This window comes from Zalophus californianus, chromosome 7 (assembly GCF_009762305.2).
Source record: "Zalophus californianus isolate mZalCal1 chromosome 7, mZalCal1.pri.v2, whole genome shotgun sequence".
NCBI lineage: Eukaryota > Metazoa > Chordata > Mammalia > Carnivora > Otariidae > Zalophus > Zalophus californianus.
The window spans coordinates 53,240,996-53,266,851 of NC_045601.1; the positions used below are offsets into that span (position 1 = coordinate 53,240,996).

At 39.7% G+C, this 25,856-nt stretch overlaps 1 protein-coding gene across 3 annotated transcripts in view; it reads left to right on the forward strand.

The window, feature by feature from the left end:
• The window catches only part of SEC63 (SEC63 homolog, protein translocation regulator), a 68,059-nt gene extending 49,346 nt beyond the window's left edge, over window positions 1–18,713 (forward strand). The window contains exons 19-22 of one of the 3 annotated variants that reach the window (XM_027601688.1): window positions 3,277–3,378; window positions 7,134–7,232; window positions 16,281–16,385; window positions 17,635–18,034. In XM_027601688.1, coding sequence (XP_027457489.1) covers window positions 3,277–3,378; window positions 7,134–7,232; window positions 16,281–16,385; window positions 17,635–17,778 — 450 coding nt within the window. In that variant the 3' untranslated portion in view covers window positions 17,779–18,034. Of the gene's footprint in view, window positions 1–3,276; window positions 3,379–7,133; window positions 7,233–16,280; window positions 16,386–17,634 lie in introns of all 3 variants that reach the window. The other 2 variants (XM_027601689.1, XM_027601690.1) reach the window with 2 other exon arrangements.
• Window positions 18,714–25,856: the final 7,143 nt, after the last annotated feature.

Consider the following 25,856-nt stretch of genomic DNA (forward strand, 5'->3'; position numbering starts at 1 on the left):
CGCAATGAAACTGACATCACAATAAAGTGAATCAAATGAATTTTTTGGTTTCCTAGTGGATATAAAAGTTATGTTTACACTATATTGTAGTGTAGTCTATAGAGTATGCAATAGCATTGTCTCAAACAATATACACGCCTTAATTAAAACATTCTTTACTGCTAAAAAATGCTAACCATCATCTGAGCTTTTAGCGAGTTGTAACCTTTTTGCTGGTGGAAGCTCTTTTCTAAGTGTTGATGGCTGCTAACTCTTCAGAGTGGTGGTTGCTGAAGGTTGGGGTGGCTGGGGCATTTTTTTAAGTAAGATGACAATAAAGTTTGCTGCATTGACTGTTCCTTTCACAAATCATTTCTCTCTAGCATGAGATGCTGTTTGATAGCATTTCACCCATAGTAGAACTTCTTTCAAAATTGGAGTCAGACCTCTCAAACCCTGCCACTGCTTTGTCAACTAAGTCTTTGTAATATTTTAAATCCTTTGTTGTTGGCATTTACAGTTTTGACAGCATCTTCACCAGGAGTAGATTCCATCTCAGGAAACCACTTTCTTTGCTCATCCATCAGAAGCAGCTCCTCATCTGCTCAAGTTTTCTCATGAGATTGCAGCAATGCAGTCCCATCTGCAGGCACCAACTCTAATTCTAGGTCTCTTGCTATTCCTACCACATCTGTAGTTGCTTCCCTCCCGGAGTCTTGAACCCCTCCAGGTAATCTGTAAGGATTGGAATCAGCTTCTTCCAAACTCCTGTGAATACTGATATTTTGACCTCTTCCCATGAATCATAAATGTTCTTAATGGCACATAAAAGGATGAATCAGAAGATTTTCAATATACTTAGCCCAGATCCACCAGAGGAGTCACTCACTATTTGTGGCAGCTGTCACCTTAAAAAATATATTTTATTTCTAAACTAGTAACACTTGAAAGTGATAATTACTCCTTGATCCATTTGCTGCAGAATGGATGTTGTGTTAGCAGCCATTAATGATTAATGAAAACAATATTAATCTTACTGTGCATCTCCATCAGAGCTCTTGAGTGACCAGGTGCATTTTCAATGAGCAGTAATATTTTGAAAGGAAATTTTTGTGAGTAGTTGGTCTCAACAGTGGGCTTAAAATATTCAGTAAACCATGTTGTAAGCAGATGTGCTATCATTCAGGCTTTGCTCTTCCATTTAGAGAGCACGTGCAGAGTAGATTTAGCATAATTCTTAAGGGCCCTAGGATTTTTAGAATGGTCGGTGAGTAATGGCTTCAACTGAATGTCACCAGCTGCAGTAGCTCCTAACAGGAGAGTCAGGCTGTCTTTTGAAGCCAGGCATTGACTTCTCTCTAGCTATGAAAATCCTAGATGGCATCTTCTTCCAGTGTAAGGCTGTTTTGTCAGTATTGAAAATCTGTTATTTAGTATAGCCATCTTTATTAATTCCCCTAGCTGGATCTTGTGGGTAGCTTGCTGCAGCTTCTACACCAGCACTTGCTGCTCCACCTTGCATTTTCATGTTATGGAGATGGCTTCTTTCCTTAAACCTCATGAACCAACCTCTGCCAGCTTCAAATTTTTCTTCTGCAGCTTCCTCACTTCTCTTAGTCTTGACAGAATTGAGGCAGGTCCTTGCTTTGGATTAAGATTTGGCTTAAAGAAATATTGTGGCTAGTTGGATATTCTGTCCAGACCACTAAAACTTTCTCCATACATGCAATAAGGCTGTTTCGCTTTCTTACCTCTCATGTGTTCACTGGAGTAGCACTTTTAATTTCCTTCAAGAATTTTTCCTGTGCATTCACAACTTGGCTATTTGGCCCAAGAGGCCTAGCTTTCTGCCTGTTTCAGCTTTAAACTTGCCTTCTTCACTAAGCTTAATCATTTCTAGCTTTTGAATTAAAGTGAGAGGTGTGCGGCTCTTCCTTTCACTTGAACACTTAGAGGCCATTGTAGGATTATTAACTGGCCTGATTTCAGTATTGTGTCTCAGGGAGGCCCAAGGAGAGGGGGAGAGATGGGGGGAACAACCCATTGGTGGTACAGTCAGAACACGCACGTTTATTGTGATTAAGTTTGCCATCTTATGTGAACATGGTTTGTGGTGTCCCAAAACAATTATTATGGTACATCAAAGATCAGTGATCACAGATTACCATAACAAATATAATAAAAAAGTTTAAAATATTGCAAGAATTAACAAAAATGTAACACAGAGACTCAAAGTGAGCAAATAAATGCTGTTGGAGAAATGCCAGCAATAGACTTGCTGAACACAGGGTTGCCACAAAGCTTCAGTTTGTGAAAACCGCAATATCTGAGAAGCACGGATGTGCAAAGTGCAGTTAAATGAGGTATGCCTGTAATGTGGTGGGGAGTTTGCCCTTGGGAGTGGTGGGGAAAAACAAGGAAGACTTTTTAGCAGTTGCTGGCCCTGACTGTTTTTGTACTTTGGGAATTAAATTGATTGCCAAGAAATTAAAGCCTATTAAGAATATTATTCCCCCAGGTGTGCTTTGAGAAAGAGTTGACATATTCCTTTCTGACTATAGTATTAGGATTAGTAGAGGTGACAGACTAGTTTCTTTAGATACCAAAAATACATTCATTCAAGTGTCAAATAATTATACAAACAGTTATTCGTTATCTGTCACATTGCAAGCACTGTGTTAGATGAGAGGAATGCAAGCCAAATGTAAAACAGTTTCTGCCCTTGAATGATAGTAGGCTAGAGGGGAAGGCAGACTTGGAAATAAACATTGAAGTACAAAAGAGATTATGCACATTTTGTGCAAGGTACAGTGAAAGCACAAAGGAGGGAGTGATCAACTCAGTTGAGGGAAATTTCTGGTATTCAGGAGCTCATGGTTTAGGCTTTAGCAGCTCCCGAAGGAATAATAGTAGGAATTTTCCAGGTTAGAGAAAGAGAGAGAAAACAAAAATCCAAACATGGTTTCGGAGGAGTGAAATAGCTTGGTGAATTCAGAGAAGTCAAGGTAGTTTGAAGTGACGAGAATAGAAAGTGCAGAGAGAGGCAGTGACAGGAGACTGGAGTGGAGAGATTGGCCCAGGTCAGGTCAGATTATGACTGTATAGTTCGTGCTAAAGGGCTTAAATTTGATTTATGAAATGATGCATTATAACAGTTTTGAGCAGGGAAATGATCAGGTTTGTGGGACTGAACTCCGTGGTATTGTCAGGAATAATATCTAGAAGAAGATGGAAACTCTTCAATGAGAACATTTGAAAACATACTTGATTTCAAGTGTTTGATTTTTACTTTACTAGGAGTGGCAAGAATTACAACAAAGTATACAGCGAAAGGAGAGAGCTCTCCTGGAAACCAAATCAAAGATAACACATCCTGTTTATAGTCTTTACTTTCCTGAGGTGAGTTATTCATGACTCAGTGTTTTCCTTGTTCCGTTTACTTTCTCTTCAGGTATTTTTCAGTTGCCTTTTATCCCTCTATGTTGTATACTGGCTCAGATGTGCTAAAGATGATCTATTCTTGATAGGCAACATTTTGAAGGATACATTTCAGTATGAATTAGATTTAGTGAATGTGTCGTTTAATGGGAGGATTGTTAACTTTTTAAGTATTTCTGTGGTTTCCTGGGCTTCTGTCCTTTCTGTGCCTGGATGACTGAAGGTTGTGCTGAATGATGATTTCTCTTTAGCAGTTCAGGCAGTCTTGCAGACAAATGCATATTTTGTCCTCATCATAGGACTACATGGGTTTTGTGAATCCCTCACTTCTATCAAGTTTTAGATAGGAAGAAAAAAGTTCTTAAATTTTCCCATGGGTTTTCTCTGATGGGCCTATACTGGCCACCTGGAGCCACTACACTTGCTCTCTCTTTCCCTTGTAATTGCCCTAGTCTGTGGGAATAGGCAAGCCCATGGCTATGGGACCAGCTAAGTTCAGTAAGAGTTGAGAGTGGCTGAGCCCCAAGCTCAGGACAGACGGATCAGTGCTGTTTGGTCTCTTGTCCTTGTTTAGTTTGTGGTTGTGGCCTGCTCAGCTGTTATCTCCTTGAGTTTTTTGTCTTTCAGATGAATTTGGGATTTGCATGGCGATTTGCTTTTGCCATGATTCTGTCTATGGCCAAAGGTCAAGAACTGGTTGCCTCTTAGTTCAGGGAAGCTATTCCACAGACTGCCTCACAGCTTTGCCATAGAACCTTCTGCTCAGCACTCATGTTTGGCAGGTGATTTCATGTATAAATCTGCTTTTTGCTTTAGAATGTCAATCCAGAGTTGCTGGGGGCTGCTGAAGGCAAATTCCCAAGTAATTTGTCTTTCCTAATAATAAATGAATGGCTCTGCACAGACTATTGTTTTGACTTGGAAAGAAGTGAGCCCAGGATTCCATGTTAATGCACTTGCTGATCTTCTGGCATGTCCTGAGCTTTAGCCCATCTGTTAAAGGCGTTTTGCCCATTGCAGTGGTAGCCTGCCAACCCCAAGGCTCCCGAAATCAAGCGAGTAAATTCCACTCATTGGTTTTAAAAGTGCCATGGGATGTTATAAGCTGCATAATTTGTACCCTTATAACAGTTCATTTTAGACCATGCTTAGTTAATAAGCAAAACATCCATTCACTGCCTTAGAACATTTTAGCCTTGAAAATGCCTTTTTCTAATTTAAGCTACAACTGTACTGTAAACATCTCAAGGTACCATTTATCAGATAAAATTTACTTAGGATTTTCCTAACATCTGTCTACCTTCCCGTGTACCTACCGAACTACCCTAACAACCACACTACCCACTTAAATTGCTTAAAGTTTTATGATTATAATTGACTTACATGTTACTGAAACTCATTCATTATACTTAGTATGTTAAGAACAGTGAGGAATCTCACACCAGAGAAAAACTATTGAAAGTGCAAATAACTCGTGCTACAATGTGTTTTCCACTTTCACTATGTGCATCAAAGAGTCTAGGCACAAGTACAATGCCATGGATTGATTCACTAGCTTCTTAATAAATATTTTTGAATGAATCTCATTTTAATTAAGTAACCTGGGAGAGCAGACGGAAAGGCATTCTCTTAGTGGAGAGGTGAAGAATCGCATGTTCTTGAACATCTCCCTGTGCTACTTACATTACATATATGTTCTGGTAATGAGATTTCTGACAGTGAAATGTCAGAACTCTTAAATGATTAAGGTGCCTACCTCATTTCATTAATAATCATGATTATCATTTTTTTAAAGATTATTTATTTGACAGAGCGCGTGCGCTCGCCAACACACACAAGCAGGGGGAGCAGAGGGTGAGGGAGAAGCGGACTCCCTGCTGAGCAGGACCCTGGGATCATGACCTGAGCCGAAGGCAGGCGCTTAACGACTGAGCCACCCAGGCGCCCCCATGATTATCATTTATTACAATCAGTGTGCTAGACATTCTGACATATCTTTTGCTTGTATTATCTCGTTCATCTTAGCAACACAGCATGAGTTAGGCACTCATCATTTAACAGAGAAGAAAAGTGAGATTTAGACATGTGAAACAGTCCGGGTCTGTGTGGCTTTAAAACAGGCATTGGGAAACGACAGCCTGCAGACAAGTCTGCCTCCCTGCCTATTTCATGAATGAAGTTTTACTGCAGCACAGTCACACTCATTCTGTTCATGTTACAGTGGCAGGGTTGAGTAGTTGTGACTCAGACTCTGGCCCACTTTTAACACTGTGTGTGTGCAACACGCACAGAGACAAACATACGTATATACACATATACCTGTTGTGGTAGTCCCCCTTGGGTTAAGCAGAAGTTAGATTAATCATGCACTTGTGATTTATATTCTGCTTGTTAATGTTGTTGTAGTGCTTTGTAGTTTACAAGAGTTTTTAGTTGACAGTGTAGCGTTCTTAGATCAAATTTTAATGTCTTGTGGATAAAATAGAAAGTGCAAGTGATTTTGACTTAAAAGGACATTTTCCCTAGGATACTGTTTTCAGTAAAAAGTTATTTTTTTTAACTTTCTTTTGGATAATTGAAAATTTACAACAGTCTAGTGTTGTTTTGGTTGAGTATTTAGAACATCCTAGAGTTTGTTGTATTTTTTAGCTCCAAAACATTTTTCTTTAAGCCATTTTGGAAAGCTGTCTTCCCTGACCAATTCTTAAGCAGTGGATACCAAGAGATAACTGAACAGTTACTAGTGTGTCCTGCACAGCAGTGCTCACTGAGTACATTGAAGCTTGATGCTTCCGGACTGCTTGGGCTGCTGCTGCTTTTTTTTTTTTCCTTAGATTTATTTATTTATTTATTTATTTATTTATTTATTTATTTATTTATTTGACAGAAAGAGACAGCGAGAGAGGGAACACAAGCAGGGGGAGTGGGCGAGGGAGAAGCAGGCTTCCCACTGAGTAGGGAGCCCGGTGCGGGGCTCGATCCCAGGACCCTGGGATCATGACCCGAGCCGAAGGCAGACGCCCAACAACTGAGCCACCCAGGCGCCCCTGCTTCTTCTTCTTCTTCTTCTTCTTTTTTTTTTTTAATACTTTTCTGTCTCCTGTCAGTTCTTCCTGCTGTCATTGTGCATTCTGGTGACAGTTTCTTTACTGAGCTCTTTTTCTATTCCTAATCTTTTATGAGGTACAACTAAAAACGCTGCACTTATTAAAATCATGTGCAGTGAAAGGTATAAATAGACTCTTAAATCTAAGATGCTCTCTTATGAGTAATATGTTTTAATGATTTCTGATTTGGTTTCCCAAGTCCCTTCCACTCCTACTTTCTGGCTTTTGCTTATTACTAGGTAAGATTACTAAGATTATTTGCTAGATGATATTTTGTAGTAGTTTATATTGTTTTATTTTTTAGGCTATCTTTTGTCATTTAAGGTTAATACAGGGGTTTTTAATACAGAGGCCCATCATTAGGGTTTTTTAAGGGGCCATTTGAAACCCCAAAATTACATGCAGAATTCTTTTGGACAGCAGATCTACAAATGGTTAATAATGATTTATTCATTCAGTAAATATTAAATATCTATTTTGTACCAGGCACTGTATCTGTGCTGGAAATACTGCAGTGATAAAACCAGAATAATACCTCTGAAAGGAGACAAGGCAAAACAGTTATCTCTCTAGTTCTTTCTGATAATATAAACTCTTTTCTCTTTGCAGGAAAAACAAGAATGGTGGTGGCTTTATATTGCAGATAGGAAGGAACAGACGTTAATATCTATGCCGTATCATGTGTGTACACTAAAAGATACAGAAGAGGTAATTATCCAACAACATTATTTCAGTATTTACAAATATATGGCATCTCACCATCATGTTGCTTCATAAAGTCTTTCTTAGAAATCAGTTTATCATATTTGGCTTATTTTATTTGTTAAGGCACATTTTATAACTGTTCTCTGGTGTCTTTTGGGAGTAGCCGATTGGAAATTTACACAGTGTTGTTAAAGGTAGGCAACTCTATCAGTCTTAAAAACTTGTTTTCAACTTATTTTTGGGAGTTTTCACTGTTAGTGTCTAAGAACATATGCCTTTTGTTTTCCTGTCCAGAATTTAATTATATTTTACAAAAATTTACACATTGGATTAGTGCTAAGATAAATACCTTTGGTCTTAAAAACAAATTTAAGAACTGATAATTAGATTTTTAGAATGGAATTTTGATTATGTGGCATTATTCATTGTTAATGTCATCACTAATATATCATTGTGATGAGTATATTTTATCTGTTTTTCATTGTTTCATGCTACTTTTCTAGAAAAGTTCTTTCTGCCTGGATTTGGTAGACAAGAGCAAGGTTTTTTAGAATTTCAAGATAGTTCTGTGATGATTTTTTTTTTTTTTAAGACTATTTATTTATTTGACAGACACAGTGAGAGAGGGAACACAAGCAGGGGGAGCGGGAGAGGGAGAAGCAGGCTTCCTGCAGAGCAGGGAGCCCGATGCGGGGCTCGATCCCAGGACCCTGGGATCATGACCTGAGCCGAAGGCAGATGCTTAACGACTAAGCCACACAGGCGCCCCTGTGATGTTGATTTTTAATCCAAAAGTATTTTCCCCCCTTTATAACCAAATAGTAAATGTATGAAGTAGTTTGTTGTTGTTTATTTGACACTTAAAGTTAGTGCTAACTTAAGGGTATTTCTTGGATAGAGCAGTTTCCTTTTTTTTAATTTAAGTTTTACCTATTTTTGAACAGATAATAAATTCACCTAGTTAATATTTCAGAAGGTATACAAAAGTGCACTCATTGAAACATCCCTGTCTCAGTCACCCACTTTCCTTCCTGGAGGCCATCAATGTTATAAAATTTTTATGTAGTCTTCATGTGATACTGTATGTAAATTACAAGCAAATACACATGGGTATTTTCTCCAATACTACATATAAAATAGCATACACCTTTTTCTCTCAATGATATAACTTGGAATTATTTCCAAGTTACTGCAGAAAAACCTTCCTCATTTGTTTTTACAGCTGCATTATACTCTTTTATATGGTTATTTATTTAGCACTCTACAATTTAATGGACTTATAAATTATTTATTTTGCTGCAGTGAATAACCTCATATGTCATTTTGCACATGTACATTTATAGGATAAATTCATAGAGTTAAAATTAATGAATCAGACGCTGTGTATATTTGTAATTTTGGTAGGTATCACTAGATATTTATTTCTCTATAGGGAGAATGAATATTTAAGAATGCCCTTTATCTCTCAGTATATCAGACATTTTGAATGTCACTGTTAATCAGAAAGGTGAAAAATGGCATCTTTGTGTTATTTTTTTCCCCTTTCATCTTTTATTTATTTATTTATTTATTTTTTTAAGATTTTATTTATTTATTTGAGAGAGAGAGAGTGAGAGATAGGGAGCACGAGAGGGAAGAGGGTCAGCGGGAGAAGCAGACTCCCTGCTGAGCAGGGAGCCCGACGCGGGACTCGATCCCGGGACTCCAGGATCATGACCTGAGCCGAAGGCAGTCGCTTAACCAACTGAGCCACCCAGGCGCCCTCATCTTTTATTTTAAAAAGTTTCAAACCTATAGAAATGTTGCAAGCACACTACCATGAACTCCCATAGATCCTTTATCTACACCGATCAATGAACATTTTGCCTTATATTTAAGATAGTTTGTCTTTCTCTGCATGTGTGCCTGTAGATATCATGACATTGTAACCCTAAATACTTAAACATGTATCTTGTAAGAACAAGGGCCATCTCCTACATAAGCACAATAAAATTACTATATTCAGGAAATTTAACATTGATATGGTATTTATGTAATGTGCAGTCCATATTTAGATTTCCTTAAATGTTTCACTAATGTCTGTTGTAGTTTTGTTTTTAAATTCAGGATCCATTCAAGGATCATGCATTGCATTTGGTTGTCATTCTTCTTTATTCTAGAACTCTTCTTGGCGTTTTTGCTTTTAAATTTTTCACGCCATCAACATTTTTGAAGAGTCCAGGCAAAATATTTTGTAGAATATCCCTCAGTTTTAATTTGTCTCATTGGTTACTCATGATTATATTCATCTTAAATATTTTTGGCAAAAATACTACATAAGTGATACAACCTTCTAATGAGGCACATTATATCAGTTTGCCCCACATTGGTGATACCATGGTTGAACATTTAATTAAGGCTTTTCTCTACTATAAAAGGTATGTTTTTCCTCTAATCTTTCAGGTAATACTTGGACACTATGTTAATATCTTGGTTCTCTACTAGTCTTTTACCCACTCATTTTAATACACATTGATGATTTTTGCCTTAATCACTTTTTACTATGCTGGTTTTACTCAGTATAGTTTTAAATTTTGTATCTCTCTTAAGAGTGAAACTGAACATCTTTCAGTGTATTTGAATTGTACTTATTTTTATGTCTGATTGTGACCATTCATTTTTGTTGGGTTATTGGTCTTTTAATTGGTTTGGGGAATTATTGTTGTTTTAAATATTATATCCCTTAGTGATATTTGTTGCAAATATTTCTCCCCAGTTTGTTTTACTATTGCAGTTGTTTTTACCAAGTAAAAATACAAACATTATTTATTTGGGTTTTTTTTGGTAGTGTGATTTAGTAATTTTTTCTTTTATGATTTCTGTGTCTTATGGTATACTTAGGTCAAACTGTGAGATTAATTTTAAAAAATGATAGTCCCATGAATTTTCTAGTTTGTTTTTCCTAGTTTGTTTGTTTTAATGTATAATCTTGCCTACAAAATCTGGATTTTGGAGATTGGAGGCAGATCACCAGAACATCCAAATGCTATCTTAATAACTTATTCTTCCTTTGTGTAAGTGGAAATGAAACTTTTTCTTTTAAGTTTTTATTTTAATCACCTGATGCTTATCCACATGCACTTCTTAGTTCTCATCACCTTTATCACTATTCCCTGCCCACCTCCTCTCTGGTAACCATTGGTTCTCTACGGTTGAGAGTCTGTTTCTTGGTTTGTCTTTCTCTCTCTCTCTCTCTCTCTCTTTTTTACCCCCTTTTCTCATTTGTTTTGTTCCTTAAATTTCACATATGAGTGAAATCTTAGGGTGTTTGTCTCTCTCTGACTAACTTATTTCACTTAGCATTATACTCTCTAGCTCCATCCATGTCATTGCAAATGGCAAGATTTCATTCTTTTTTATGGCTGAGTAATAGTCCATTGTATGTATATTTCACACCTTTATACATTCATCAATTGATGGATATTTGATCTGCTTCCATAATTTGGCTATTGTAAATAATGCTGCTATAAACATAGGGGTGCATGTATCTCCTTGAGTTTTTTTTAAGATTTATTTATTTTGGGGCGCCTGGGTGGCTCAGTTGTTAAGTGGCTGTCTTTGGCTCAGGTCATGATCCCAGGATCCTGGGATTGAGCCCCACATCGGGCTCCCTGCTCTGCGGGAAGCCTGCTTCTCCCTCTCCCACCCCCTCTGCTTGTGTTCCCTCTCTCACTGTGTCTCTCTCTGTCAAATAAATAAGTAAAAAATCCTAAAAAAAAAAAAGATTTACTTATTTTACAGAGAGAGAGAGCAGGGGAAGGGGCATGGGAGAGGGAGAGAGAATCTCAAGCAGACTCCCTGCTGAGCACAGAGCCCAGCATGGGGCTTGATCCCACGACCCTGAGACCATGACTGCTTTTTGGGTAAATACCCAGTAATGTGATTGCTGGATCATAGGGTACTTCTGTTTTTAACTTTTTGAGGAACCTCAGTTCTGTTTTTCACAGTGGCTGCACCAGTTTGCATTTCCCACCAACAGTGCAAGAGGGTTCTGTTTTCTTCACATCCTTGCCAACACCAGTTGTTTCTTATGCTTTTGATTTTAGCCATTCTGACAAGTGTGAGGTGATATCTAATTGTAGTTTTGACTTGTGTGTCCCTGATAAGTCATGTTGAGCATCTTTTCAGGTGTCTGTTGGCCATCTGTATCTTTTTTGAAGAAATGTCTGTTCATGTCTTCTGCCCATTTTTAATTGGATTACTTGTTTTTTGGGTCTTGAGTTTTATAAGTTTTTTATATATTTGGATACTAACCCTTTTTTTTTTTTTTGAAGATTTATTTATTTGAGAGAGCAGGAGGGGCAGAGGGAGAGGGAGTGAAGCAGACTCCTGGCTGAGTGAGGAGCCTGACACAGAGCTCAGTCCCATGACCCTGAGATCATGACCTGAGCGAAAATCAAGAGTCGGACACTTAACCAATTGAACCACCCAGGTGCCCCACTGGATACTAACCCTTTATCAGATATATCATTTGCAAATATCTTCTCCCATTCCATAGATTTTGTTGATTGTTTACTTTGCAGAAACTTTTTTTATTGTGATGACGTCCCAATAGTTTATTTTTGCTTTTGTTTCCCTTGCCTCAGGAGACATATCTAGAAAAGAGTTGCTATGGCCCATGTCAAAGAAGATACTGCCTATCTTCTCTTCTAGGACTCTTGTGGTTTCAAGTCTCACATTTAGGTCTTTAATCCATTTGAATGTGTTTTTATATACGGTGTAAGAAAGTGGTCTAGGTTCTTTTGGACATGTTGCTGTCCAGTTTTCCCAAAAGCATTTTTTGAAGAGACTGTCTTTTCCCACCAGATATTCTTTCCTGCTTCGTCGAAGATTAATTGACCATATAATTGTGGGTTTAATTTCCGGATTTTCTATTCTGTTCCATTGATCTACGTGTCTGATTTTGTGCCGGTACCATACTGTTTCGATCACTTCCGCTTTGTAATATAACTTGAACTCTGGAATTGTGATGCCTCCAGCTTTGCTTTTCCTTTTCAGTATTACTTTGGCTATTCAGGGTCTTTTGTGGTTCCATACAAATTTTAGGATTATTTGTTCTGGTTTTGGAAAAGTGCTGTTGGTATTTTGGTAGGGATTGCATTGAATGTGTAGATTGCTTTGGGTAGTGTAGACATTTTAACAATATTTGTTCTTCCAATCCACGAGCCTGGAATGTCTTTCCATTTCTTTTGTGTCTTCAGTTTCTTTCATCAGTGTTTTATAGTTTTCAGAGTATAGGAATAGACCTCTTTAGTTAGATTTACTCCTAGGTATCTTATTGTTTTGGGTACAATCCCATTTTTTGTAAATGGGATTGATTGCTTAATTTCTCTTTCTGCTGCTTCATTATTGGTGTATAGAAATGCAACAGATTTCTGTACATTGATTTTGTAGCCTGCGACTTTATCAGTTCTGGCAGTTTTTTGGTGGAGTCTTTTGGGTTTTCTATGTATAGTATTATGTCATCTGCACATACTGAAAGATTTCTTTCTTTCTTACCGATTTGGATGCCTTTTATTTGTTTCTGTTGTCTGATTGCTGTAGCTAGGACTTCCAGTACTATGTTGAATAAAAGTGATGAGAGTGGACATCCTTGTCTTGTTCTTTACCTTAGGGGAAAGGTTCTCAGTTTTACCCCATTGAGGACGATGCTAGCACTGGGGTTTTGCATATATGGGTGGCCTTTATTATGTTGAGGTATGTTCCCTCTACACCTACTTTATTGAGGTGTTTTTGTTGTTGTTGTTGTTGTTGTTGTTGTTTTTTCCTTTTAAGTAGTCTCCACACCCAGCATGGAGCCCAGTGCAGGGCAAGAACTCATGACCCTGAGCTGAGATCAAGAGTCGGATGTTTAACTGACTGAGCCACTCAGGTGCCCCTTGTTGAGGGTTTTTATCATGAATGGATCTTGTACTTTGTCAGATGCTTTTTCTGTGTCTATTGGAATAATCATATGGTTTTTATCCTTTCTCTTATTGATGTGATGTATCACATTGATTTGTGAATATTGAACCAACCTTGCAACCCAAGAATAAATCCCACTTCATCATGGTGAATGATTTTTTTAATGTATTGTTGGATTCATTTTGCTAGTATTGAGGATTTTTGCATCTATTTTCATCAGAGATACTGGCCTGTAGTTCTCTCTTTTGTGTGTTATTTTTATTTGGTTTTGGTATGAAGGTAATGCTGTCCTCATAGAATGAATTTGGAAGTTTTCCTTCCTTTTCTATTTTTTGAAATAGTTTGAGAATAGGTATTAATTCTTCTTTAAATGTTTGGTAGAATTCTCCTATGAAGCCATCTGGTCCTGGACTTTTGTTTTTTGGGAGTTTTTTGATTACTGATTCAATTTCTTTGCTGGTTATCGTTCTGTTCAAGTTTTCTATTTCTTCCTGTTTTAGTGTTGGTAGGTTATATGTTTCTAGGAATTTATCCATTTCTTGTAGGCTGTCCAGTTTGTTGGCACATAGTTTTTCATAATAATCTTTTATAATTATTTGTATTTCTGTTGTGGTGATGGTTATTTCTCCTCCTTCATTTGTGATTTTATTTATTTGGTTCTTTTCTTGATAACTGGGTAGAGGTTTATCAGTTTTATTGATTTTTTTTTTTTTTTTTAAAGAACCAACTCTTGGTTTCAGTGATCTGTTGTATTGTTTTCTTTCATCTTCTGGGTCATTAATTCATTCCTCTGCTTCTTCCACCCTGCCATTCATTCCATCAAGTGTGTCTCGTTTTGTTTATTGAGCTCCTTATCTCTGCTATTGAGTGTGGTCTGTGTTAATGGTCTCACTGATGTCTTCCACTCTTTACTCAAGCCCAGTGAGTATCCTTATGATCATTGCTTTAGGTTCTCTATCAGGCATGTTACTTATATCTGTTTTGCTTAGATCTCCTGCTGTGGCCTTGTCCTGTTCTTTCATTTGGGAGAGAGTCCTCTGTCTTTTCATTTTGTCTAAGTCTCTGTGCCTATATCTCTGTGTAGGAAAGTCGGCTATGTCTCCTGTTCTTGAAAGTAATGGCTTTATTTAGGGGAGGTCCTGTGGTGCTCTGCAGTGTAGTGTCCCTTGTTCTCTAAGGCCTGGTGCTTCAGAGAGTATCTCCAATGCGTGGGCTTTGCTTTTGTGTTCTGCCTGCTTTATCTTTCAGGCCAGTTGTCTGCAGAGGGCCCCTTTGCCTGTTGGTGGGTGGTGTTTGGTCTGTGGCCTGAATGTGGCAAGTTTTAACTAGGTGTGTTCTGGTCTGCTTGTGAAACAAGCCTTGTTGCCACCACCGTGGGAACTGAGGCCCTGCCAAACTTGGGGCCCACTGTGCTGGGACTGAGGCAAGTGTAACTGGGAGGGGTGGTTCCACTGGAGTCCAGGTGTTCGGGGGGCTTGGTGTAAGCAAGTTAGGTAGTGAGAATTGGCACTTCCGCTGCTTCCTGCAGGTGGCCCTGTCTTATGCTGAGAGGTGGGGGTGGGGGGGGTGGGGGTAATGGCCCCGGCCAGGGGTCTCTCTGTGATGCCCTCTGAGATGAGTGAATACCCTCCCCACTGTGAGCCCCATGCGCTTTTCAGGTCACTGTTTCCACGCTCTATGTCCATGGACTGTTTGCCCTGCCTTTTCTGTGAGAGCAGCCCCAGTATCATCTGAGCTCTCCCAGAGCCAAGCATGCTGACCTTTAAAACTCCAGGCTTTAAGCCCTGCTGGTTGCAAAAACTCACGAAATTTGGGTCCTCTTCCTTTCCAAGCCAATTGCTATGGGAATTCCTTTTCCCCATGCACTCCCCTATGTGCTGGTTTGTCTCTTGCTCTTCTCTGCAACTGCAGCTCCCTCCCTACCACAGTGGCCATGATCCATTTCTCTTCCAAACTGTGTGTCCACGCTTCCTACCTTCTTCGACATGGCCTCTTCTCTCTCTTCTCACAGCCCTTAGCTGTGCTGTTTGTTCTGGCAGTCTTCAGTTCAATTGCTGGGGCATTTAGGATGATTTGGTAGTTATCTAGTGGTATTCATGGGATGATGTGAGCCTAGGGTCCTCCTATTCCCCTGCCATCTTCCTTTCCCTGGAATTGAAAGTTTTAAGAGTTTGTAACTCTTTGTATATATGGAGTTTGTGATTTAATAGGAAATAAGTATCTTCTTGACCTTTTAAGGCACTGGGCATGTTTTTAAAAATTTTTTTTACTTGAGTATGGTTGACATGTTTTTTGAGTATAATTGACATACACTGTTACATGAATTTCAGATTCAGCTTGTCTGTGTTACACTCTGTCCGCAGTGAGTATAAGCTATAGCTACTGCCTGTCAGCACACACAGCCCTTAACAGTGTTGTTGACTGTGCTCGTTTACGTGACTGGCTAATTCCATAACTGGAAGCCTGTGTTTTCCATTCCCCTTCACCCATTTTGCTCATCCCCTCACCTCCCCCCCCAACATTCTCTCTGTCGACCATCAGTTTCTTCTCTGTATTTATAGGTCAGATTCTGTTTTTTGTTTGTTTATTCATTTGTTTTTTAGATTCCACATATGAGTGAAATCATACGGTATTTTCAGCATTGGGCATTTGTAAAGGAAAACTCACTTCTCCTGTGTTTCTCATTTCCTCACACTACTGTCACACTCACAACACTGTTGACACTGGGTTTGTGGGTTTGTACCCACACCAAGCAGTTCTCTGTCATCAGCGGAGTGTCCTGCAACTTCACTCAGTGCTGGCACTGTTTATCTGGAGTCAGCATCAGATCCCACAGGGTAAGGGCTCGGTTCCGTAAGACTTCCCCGCCCCCCATGTGCTTCAGATTTACAAGTCTCAAGTTGTCACCTGTACTTCTGACCAGCTGGCTATGAAGTAGGGTTCCCATGATACCCTCCTTGAGTCCAATAATTTGCTAGAATGGCTCATAGAACTCAGGGAAACACATTTACTAGTTTATTATTAAAGAATATAATAAAAGACCTAGATGATGTTGTTTCTTCCATTTCTCAAAATACGGATTTTAAGTGCTGTTTTTTTTTCTTCTAGGTAGAACTGAAGTTTCCTGCACCAGGAAAGCCTGGAAATTATCAGTATACGGTGTTTCTGAGATCAGACTCCTATATGGGTTTGGATCAGATCAAACCCTTGAAGGTAAGAATAGTGACTCTTTTTAATAAATATGGTTGCCTGTTTCAATAAGTGCTTAATATACTAGGAAAGCATTTCTAGTTCTGAAATGTAGAGTAATAGAGGGAAAAAGATGTTTTCTCATACTTTATATATGATACACTCAGTGGCTTGCCCTTTTAATAATAAACTTGAGTTAAAGGAGCATAATGCTTTAGAACCTCGGATATAAATTATTAGAATGATTTAGAATGTTAAATATAAATTACTTAAATGATACTCTTTTTTTTAATTTAATTAATTAATTTAAAGATTTTATTTATTTGAGAGAGAGAATGAGAGAGAGAGAGAGCACACAAGAGGGGAGAGAGGGAGAAGCAGACTCCCCGCTGAGCAGGGAGCCCGATGCAGGACTCAATCCCAGGACTCTAGGATCACGACCTGAGCCGAAGGCAGTTGCTTAACCAACTGAGCCACCCAGGCACCCTTAAGTGATACTCTTAATGTGCTGTAAAATGCTATGACTTTATAGGGCCTCACCAACTGGGTTCTGGGGTTTTTTTGTTTTTGTTTTTTAGAAAAGTACATGTATTTTCCCACAGATTCTTTTGGAGTGTTTATTAATTTCTGAGATTAATTTGTTTTTTATCATCTTATACACTTTGTATAAGTATCATTTGAAGCACGTTCCTATCAGTGTTTACCAGTTTCACTTGAGGTTTTTATACAAGGCCTTCTGTTATGTAAACGTTGTGTTGAAGTGTTGTTACATGGTGTACTGGAGTCCCAGAGTAAAGGGAGCTGGGAAAGGCAGGCCTGTTTTTTTCCCACGAGGGTACCATATTTCTTTCCATTGTCTATAGAATTTTACTTCATGAGTATGGAGGCTGCAAAATACTTTTTTGAAAGTCACACTTGAGTTTTTCTTCTCTCAGCAGACTTATTAAGACATAAGACTTACTAAGACATAACTCAGTGTTCTTGCTCAAGAATCACAATTATTAATCTTTCATTGTACAGAATAGTATATCTTCTATAGAATTAAAATGTCAAACCGTATTTGAAATTTAACTGCATTCGCATATTAGTAGATTACCTTTTTATTTCTGGGATGAATGTCTATTGTAAATAAATATGTTAAATTTAGAGTTAACACCTGTAAAGTCTATTTCTTTATAATTGCTGTGGTCACAGAAAACTTTTTCTTTATCAGATATTTCTTCCCTTTTTCCTCCCCAAATTTCTGATGTCTGCATTTAATTCTTCTTTATAGTTGGAAGTTCATGAGGCTAAACCTGTACCAGAAAATCACCCGCAGTGGGATACAGCAATAGAAGGGGATGAAGACCAGGAAGACAGCGAGGGCTTTGAAGATAGCTTTGAGGAGGAGGAAGAAGAGGAGGAAGATGATGACTAAGCAGTACTATGAATGGACCCCACAGTATTTGCAGCTTTTTGCTGTTTTGGAAGTGTATAATAAACCAGAAACAGTGCAGAACTGATGTTGAGGGAGGTGTTAGTTCTTTACTAGAAATGGGTGCATAATATAACTAGGCAGTGGTGATGCCTTGGTACAGTCTGAAAAGTGCTTAAGGCTTGTTAAAGCCTTTCAAGTATGGGATGGTGCATTTATTTCATCGGCAAATGATAATAAACCCTTTGTTATAACTGTCCAGAAGTGTGGGCTATGTATTATCAATTTATGGTCCCAGTAAAAGTAAAGGTACATGAAAACCAATTTATAAGTGAGCAGTTTTTCTTTGTTTAGCTTTAGTTTTCAGCAAACATGAAAGTATGGTAAACACCACACATGTTTTTAGGAACATCTGCTCAAGTTTTAATCTTTTAATAAGCTCTGTCATTCATTTATTGACATTTTGCAGTGATACAAGACTATTTATAACAGCTCCATTCATAGCTTTAAACTTTTTATTTTTACCTGTCTTGGTCATAAGTTGGCATTCTGTCACATTCCACATAATATAGAGGGCTACATTTGGGGATTTTCCTTTTCTTAATTGCCCAGAGTTATCAGACAGATTATAAAAAATGGCTTTTAATGGCTTAAAACATTTTTAAGCCTCTATTTTAGCAGATCAGTGCAGGATCTAATTCTTTTTATAAGCTATAGGTCTAAAAATGATTGTGGGACCATATGTTCTCTGATGTTGGTAACTCATGTTATTAAACCTTTTTAAAAAGGTTCACTATAAAAGCTGAAATACATTCTTAGCTTTTAATCCACCTGACTCAGAAGCCTTTTAAGGAAAAAAAAACCACATAACTTGCAAAGGAGGCATTTTTTTTGTATTCATTTTGGACTCCTGTCAATAAAATAGAAGTTTGACTCATTTTATGTTTGTAATGGTGTGTGTCTTTTTACTTCCAGAGAAAGGATATAATAGGATAATTCACTCTTTCAACTAAAAATTTAATAATGTACATTACTGCAGAAGTGATCGCTATTTCTGTATGGTATAGAAAAATCCATGTGTGGGAGGAATTATCTCCTCACACATTGCAACCCAGAAGGATAGTGCTTATAAAGAGTAGAAATGTATACATGATGAATCATTCAGGTAAAATGAATATTTTTATTACTAGATAGTGAGGAGAGGCATATGTCTGTAATATTATAAGACTGATTGTAATAATCCTTGCCTATCAAAATCTCCATAGGCCAAAGTACTGTTGGAATACTAATTTGTGACCTTATTGATTTAAAAGGTTGCCACATTCCATGCAGAATTGGTATTTTGTTACTGCAGTAGTTGGAAATAAAATTTGAAAATTACCAAAAACGAATGGTTTTCTGGTTCTAAATTTAGGATATAATTTCTACAACATACTCAAAACAGTTTCTTCATTGGAATTTCCATCACCTGTTTGTCAGTTTGTTTAAAAGGTGTTAGTGAGACTCTTCCTTGGCGGGCAGTAGCCCCCCTGCGGATTTGTTTCATTTTACAAGTAGAGGGTGGGTTTAATTTTTGAGTCAGGTTTTCCTGGGGAGCTCCAGTGTCAGGTGAGACAGCAGCTGGTCACCTAAGTGCGATAGACGGGAGTGAGGCCAGCCGGTAGCAACAAGCAAAAGGGGGTTTGAGGAAACCTGTGACCAAACCAAACTGTGTAATGTGCACATCTCCTGGTTTTCTTGAAGGATAATATTCAAGAAAAGTATTTCTATTCTAGTGGCTATTTTGTCTGAGGTTTTATTCTTTCAAACAACTGGCTTTCTGTGTTTGAGACTCCAGAGAGGATAATTTCACAACCCAGTAACTCACCGCAGTGCTTAAAAAAAACAGGATCACCTTGACCTTAGAAAATCCCACCAGTCTGTTTTCCTTTGCCCTTTGTGTGATACATACTTCCCAAACACACAAGTGCATTACCCTCTAAATTAGTACTTTAGGTAAAAAAAAACTTTCCATATTGCAATAGCGAAAGAACTGAGCCTTCAGTTTATAGTTCCCGTCTCTCCAGCAAATCTCAAAACTCCATATCCCTTCTCTCGATCAAGATTTGATAACAAACCCTGGTTTGCATTTAATCTAATGGAAACTCTTAGTGTAGTTTCAGTTTTGTTTTCATGAGGAAACTTGACATTTTGTCAACAGAATAAATGAACATATAGATGAAAACATTCAGTCTGTGTACACAAAGTGAAACTGGTTATGAAATTAAGTTACTTAAATTGTGTAATATTTTAATCTCTTTAAATTGGTGAAGTACCTATTAAAAGGTAACTCTTCCATGAGAAGACCACAATTGAAAGTCTAGCAGTTGTTTGTCATGTGTGTATCTCAGTCTCAAAAGTCAGGTGTTTGTGTCCTTTCTAAAAATTTTTAAGTTTTCATGAATATTTTTTAAAACTAAGCACTTTGAACAAGGTTCTCTGTAGAGAACAATACTCTTCTAGTTCTCCCAGCTTGCACTGAGGGGTGGAGGATGAGACTGTCCACCGTGCTCCACTGCATGGCGGGAAGCTCAGACCTCGGGTGCAAGCAATAAGGGTAGGGGGATGCCAGAGGACTGATGGGGAAGGAGTGGGGAGGATGTTGAGGAATGTAATGAAGCTCGCTGAGTGCGTCATTGACCGTGACGTGTATCTAGTTATTTGCTTCAACAAATCAAAACCAGATGCAGGAGTGTTCTTTAGCAACAATTATTTCAAATGTGATTCAGCACTCTACATATTTTTTGAGTGGTTGCTCATCATTCATCATATATTCACTTGCGTTTCTTTGTGCCTGGGTCTATGATTGGATACCGGAGTTATAGAAATAAAATAATTCATGTTCCAAGGACTCACTGGTATTATGACAGGAAGATGTGTGGCAATCCATTCTAATCCATTTGCAGTAGCTAATGGCCATTGTTTGGAATGCTTTTTTTTTTTTTAAGTCTTTTCCACTGTAGGCAGAGGAATTTTGTTTTTTAGATGCTAGGTATTGGCTCTTTATTTTTTTAATAAGCGATTCCTCATCCTTTATTTTTAAGTATTTCTTTAAAGCATTTTTCTCCCCAAATATTCTTACTCAACTCCATGAAATCCCCTAGTTTGCCTTAAAATGAAACAGCCATCAGTGAACCATAAAGTAACATATCACTAGCTGTGTTGTGATTAGTCCAAATATGTCTTAAGTTAGCATCAAACATCTTCACACATTTAAACTAGATACTAGGGCTATTTTGCAAAACTTTGAAAAGCTGTGATCTTGTACATTTTTCTGTAACCTGAGCTAAGAATCCAAATACAGCGATCACTGGCATGCTTTAGGACTGTGGTTTCAGGTGGGGGTGTGTTATATCCCTGGGGTATGCAGATAAATCAGTCCGTTGGGAAAATGTTAAAATGGTTATTTGTATTTACTCTCATCCTTTTAAATTTCTATTTTTGTGTGTTTTATAATGTACATAATATATTGTACAATTGTACACTTATATAATTCGTAAATAAATACATTTATTGGTTCATTATTTTTTTCTGATTTCAGTGCATGATCGAAACATTTGGATACGTTGCTTTTAGGTATAGATAGCGTGGCATTTAAACTAAAATGATTTGGACCTTTGGCACTCAATATTTGAATTCACAGTGTGATGTTACTCTACTGGGAGTTGGCATTCACTCTGTCTAGCCCTACTGTAGTCCCCAGGAGCAAAGTGACACTTTTCTAAGATGAGAACTGAGTAGGTTTCGTGATGGGGTTAATAGATGAGGGTAGAGTTCTAAGCAGATGTCGTCCGTGGAGTGGAAGTGGGGCAGGTAGAGGCCAAAGAGGGGCTAACTGCTGGGATGTCCAGCAAAGGCTACAGCTCTTAGAGGTCCCTGTAATCTGGCTGCCACAAATTAAAGGTGAGTATGGGAAGGATTGTCCACTCTCTTTTCAGCACTAGGTAGTTCAGCATTAACCTGTCAGGCTGCATATGCAAAGGGAGCTGTGTTCCTTTATCTTTCTGAACACCTGAGGTTTACCCTTTAAAATCTGGAAAATGGTAGCAATAGATAACAGAGATGGGAGCAGTTTCCATAAAGAGCAACTTCAAACTATTTGCCTGTAGTTTCCAGCCTGGTTCCGGTAGAGGGCGATAGGGCTATAATTTTCATTAGCAAAGAATGGTTGAGCTTGTGGGACTAAACCAAAATTAAAGACATGCTTTGTAATTTATTTCTGTTTCCACCTTTTAGGATTACCTTCTTTCCCTTTCCTCCTTTTTTAGCCCTATCTAACCTTTGTCTTTCTTAACATGTATCCTTTAATACATTATATTTACTTCTCGGTTTTCTAGCTGGAAATACTAGGTCCCTTTGCAACAAATTCCAGAAAATCCATATTTATTCATTGTGCTGGAATTGTATTAGATCGTTTGCGTGAGAGAGGTGGGAGATTAGGTAGGACTAAAAGATCCTTTTATTCTATAAAATTTAAATTTTGGGGTTGTTGGTATCAAGAACTATGTATGAAGGGTCTGAGACACTGCAGGCTAACAAGTTAACCCGCCACGGTGTCATGGATGTTAGCAAAGACAGGAGAATCCCGGGTCAGAAGCACTGCAGGCTGCGTGAGCTTCATGTTCCCCATCTGCTCCTCTGGTCCTCCAAGTTCCATGGGGGCTCCGCAGAGCAGATGTTGCACAAGAAAAATACTTGAGTCACAGCTGAGGAATTTCTAGCTCAGGAAGCCTAGTCTTTTAAAGGGTATACAAGCAAAGCTGTCCAAGAGGGAGATATTCTCGATTCCGAGCTAGTTTCCTACATAAACAAAAAGTCTGGAACAAAAGCTCTGTGCCTCTGCTCACAAGGTGCGCCGAAACATGAGATCCCCATGGAAAATTGTCTCTCAAAAGTTGGAATTCAAAATACATAGTACCTCTACTTACAGGGAGTCTTTGGACCTTTGGTTAAAATTGAGGAACCTCTGAAATATTCTCAACAGTTGTGCTGGCACCTATGATCATCCTTTGAGGGAAGATTTATTTTTGGTTTTGACTGTGAAAAGTTGCCCAGAGATTATGCAGATGAATGGGGAGGGTAATCAAATTTGCTGATAGACATTTTGATCAAGAATTAGGCATGTGACTAAAATACAATGAGAGACTTTAAAAATCTTGATCATTAAACTGCATTTGAGACATCGAATGATATTACCAGGATAACTCTAGCCTCCCTCATGTATATGCATTAGTCTGCATCTATAGCTTTGTAAAATTAGTCTACTTACTTTATAATCACATCCAAAGTTTCTCCAGCTTTTTCAAAAAATTCCAGTGTAATTAACATACAGTGTTACATTAGTTTCTCTCCGGCTGTTTAATTTCTTGATTCTCTGCCACATTCTTAGGATGTCAGTCACTGGCTGTGCCACACATCAATTTCCAAGTTTCTCCAAAAGCCTACAGTTCCTCTTCTTGATGTGACAACATACACAGAGAGAAAGGGGGAGCAGCAGGAGGGGCGCCCCAGCTGAAGGGAGGCAAGGCACCCCTTCCAAGTGTCTTGGAGTTGCAGCTCGCTCCACAAGCCACTCCCGGTTCAGAACTCTGCAGTTAGTCTTTTTCCCACCATCCCAAGGAGCTCTTGCCGCACTACCCACCCCTTACTCAGGAAACACTGATGGGGGCCTATTATCATGGAAATCATAAGGATTAATGTGATTTCCAGCAAAGTGCTTTTGAGAATTGGAGATGAAGCTATAGTGTTGTGATTCACAGCATTATTTCTTTATACACTGAAAGCCCCCACATCTTTCAAGTCTGCTGACTTAATGACAGGGTATCTCAGTAAATGTCAGGAGTGACACGTCAGGAGCAGCACATTTCAGATGGGAGTTCGGGTTCGGTAATACTAAAACGGAGTTTTGAGTAGAATTTTGAATGTGTGTTAAAAAGAAAAATCTTTAGAGCTAGGAAAAAAAAATCTTTAAAAAGCCTTCCTCCGTCTCGCTCAGTCTGATTTGTCAGGTTTTATTTTGCATTTGGTACGAGGGTACTTAGAATCTGATCGAACCGAGGGCCTGCCTCCTAAGCCCTCCACGGAAGCGAGCGGGAATGCAGGACTGGAAGCGAAAGCCCTGGGCTCTAGCGTTGGAGCTCCGTCCGTCCGCGGGGCGCCACCGGCCTGGGAAGTTAGGGACGGTGCGCGCGGAGGTGCTGGGAACCGTAGCGATGCCCTCTGCAGCTGGAGGAAATGGCGCTCCCAGTCTGACCCACAGCGGGCCGGGCATGGATGGAGGGAGAGACAGAGAAGAGAAGTGACCTGTCGCAGCGGGGGACAGAACTGGAGCGGGGACGCAGGCACGCTTCCGGACAGGGTGCTGCGCACGGGGCGTCTCCCGGCGCCACGCCGCTTCCTAGGGCTGAGCTACCCCCCGGAGCCCCATCGCCGAGCTCCTCGCCTGCGCGGGCCCCAGGGGCCTGGGGCTACGGGGAGGGGCTGTTGCTTCCTGGCCCGGGTGCTCGGAACACAGAACGGAAAGAGAGGGAAAAGATCCCCGCCCTACACTCTACAAGGGGGAAAAGAATGAACAATAAATATAACTGATAAGCGCTGTAAATAGTACATTTGAGCGTGGTAAGTGTAGTGATAAAAAGGAGTAGAGAAAGGTAAAGAAGGTAGGGGGAGGACAGGTTTCAGCTTTCAGGGTCAGAGGGAGTCTCCTCTCAAAGCCGGCATCTGGGCCAAAGCTTGAAGGGGTGAAGAAGTTAGTGGTGCAAGTGCTTGGGGGTTAGGGTGTTCCGGACCCGGGCTGTCAGGAGCGGCCTGGCCTGTGGGCAGAGCGCCGGAAAGGCCAGTGGCCACATCAGAGTCAATCAGGGGAGAGAGAATGAAGTCGCGGCAGGCTGGGCCTTGTAGGTCCTTGTAAGGACACCGGCTTCAACTCTGAGGAAGTGGGAACCATTGCAGGTTTTTGAGCAGGGGAGTAATGGGATCTGCGCGTGTCTTAAAAGGATCCCTCAGGCTGTTGTGTTTAAAACAAAGACAAAGGGGGCCCGGGTGGCTCAGTCGTTAAGCGTCTGCCTTCGGCTCAGGTCATGGTACCGGGGCCCTGGGATCGAGCCCCGCATCGAGAGCCCCACATCGAGCCCCGCATCGAGCCCCGCATCGAGCCCCGCATCGAGCTCCCTGCTCGGCGGGAAACCTGCTCCTCCCTCTCCCACTCCCCCTGCTTGCGTTCCATCTCTCGCTGTGTCTCTCTTTGTCAAATAAATAAAATCTTAAAAAAAAAAAAAAAGACAAAAACCAGAGAGGGGCCGAAGCAGGAAGACCCAGTGAGAAGGTTATGGCAGAAATCTCCCGGGAATTTTGACCCATTTACAAGGCAACAGGTGCTGTGCGTTTGTCCACACGGAGGCTCTGAGAGGGTGGCAGCTGTGGAGGTGGGGGGCAGAGCTTGGATTTGGGCTGTGCAGATTTGAAGATAAAGCTGGCAGGATTTTCTAGTGAATTGGATGTGCTGTTAAGAGGGAAAGAGAGGAGTAAGGATGCTGCTAAGAGCGTTCCTGAGCAAGTGGAAGGATGGAGTTGCCATCAGCTGAGAAGGTAAAGGCAAGATGTGGAACAGATCTGGGGGAAAGACTACAAGTTCGTTTGAAATTCTTCAAACGGAAGAGTTAGGGAGGCAGCTGGATGTATGAGTCTGGAGTTTGCCAACAAAGTCTAGTTAGGAATCTAAATTTGGGGCTAAATGGCATTAACATGCTCAATGAGATCCCCAAAGAAACAAAGGCAGAGGTCTGGGCCCCGAGGGAGACTGACATTACCAGACTGGGGGGCGGGGGAGGCAGAGAAGGAGTCGCGGGAAAACCAAGAGTGTGGTGACCTGGAAGACACTGTGTCAGGAGAAGGGGTACCTCTGGTGTCACCTGCTGCTGAGAAGGCAAGTGAGATGAACATGGGCGTTAGCCAGGAAGAGGTGTTGCTGATCTCCCTAAGAGCAGTTGCAGGGGAACAGTTGGAGACAAAACCCTGTTCCAAGTGGGCTTGAAAGAGAATGG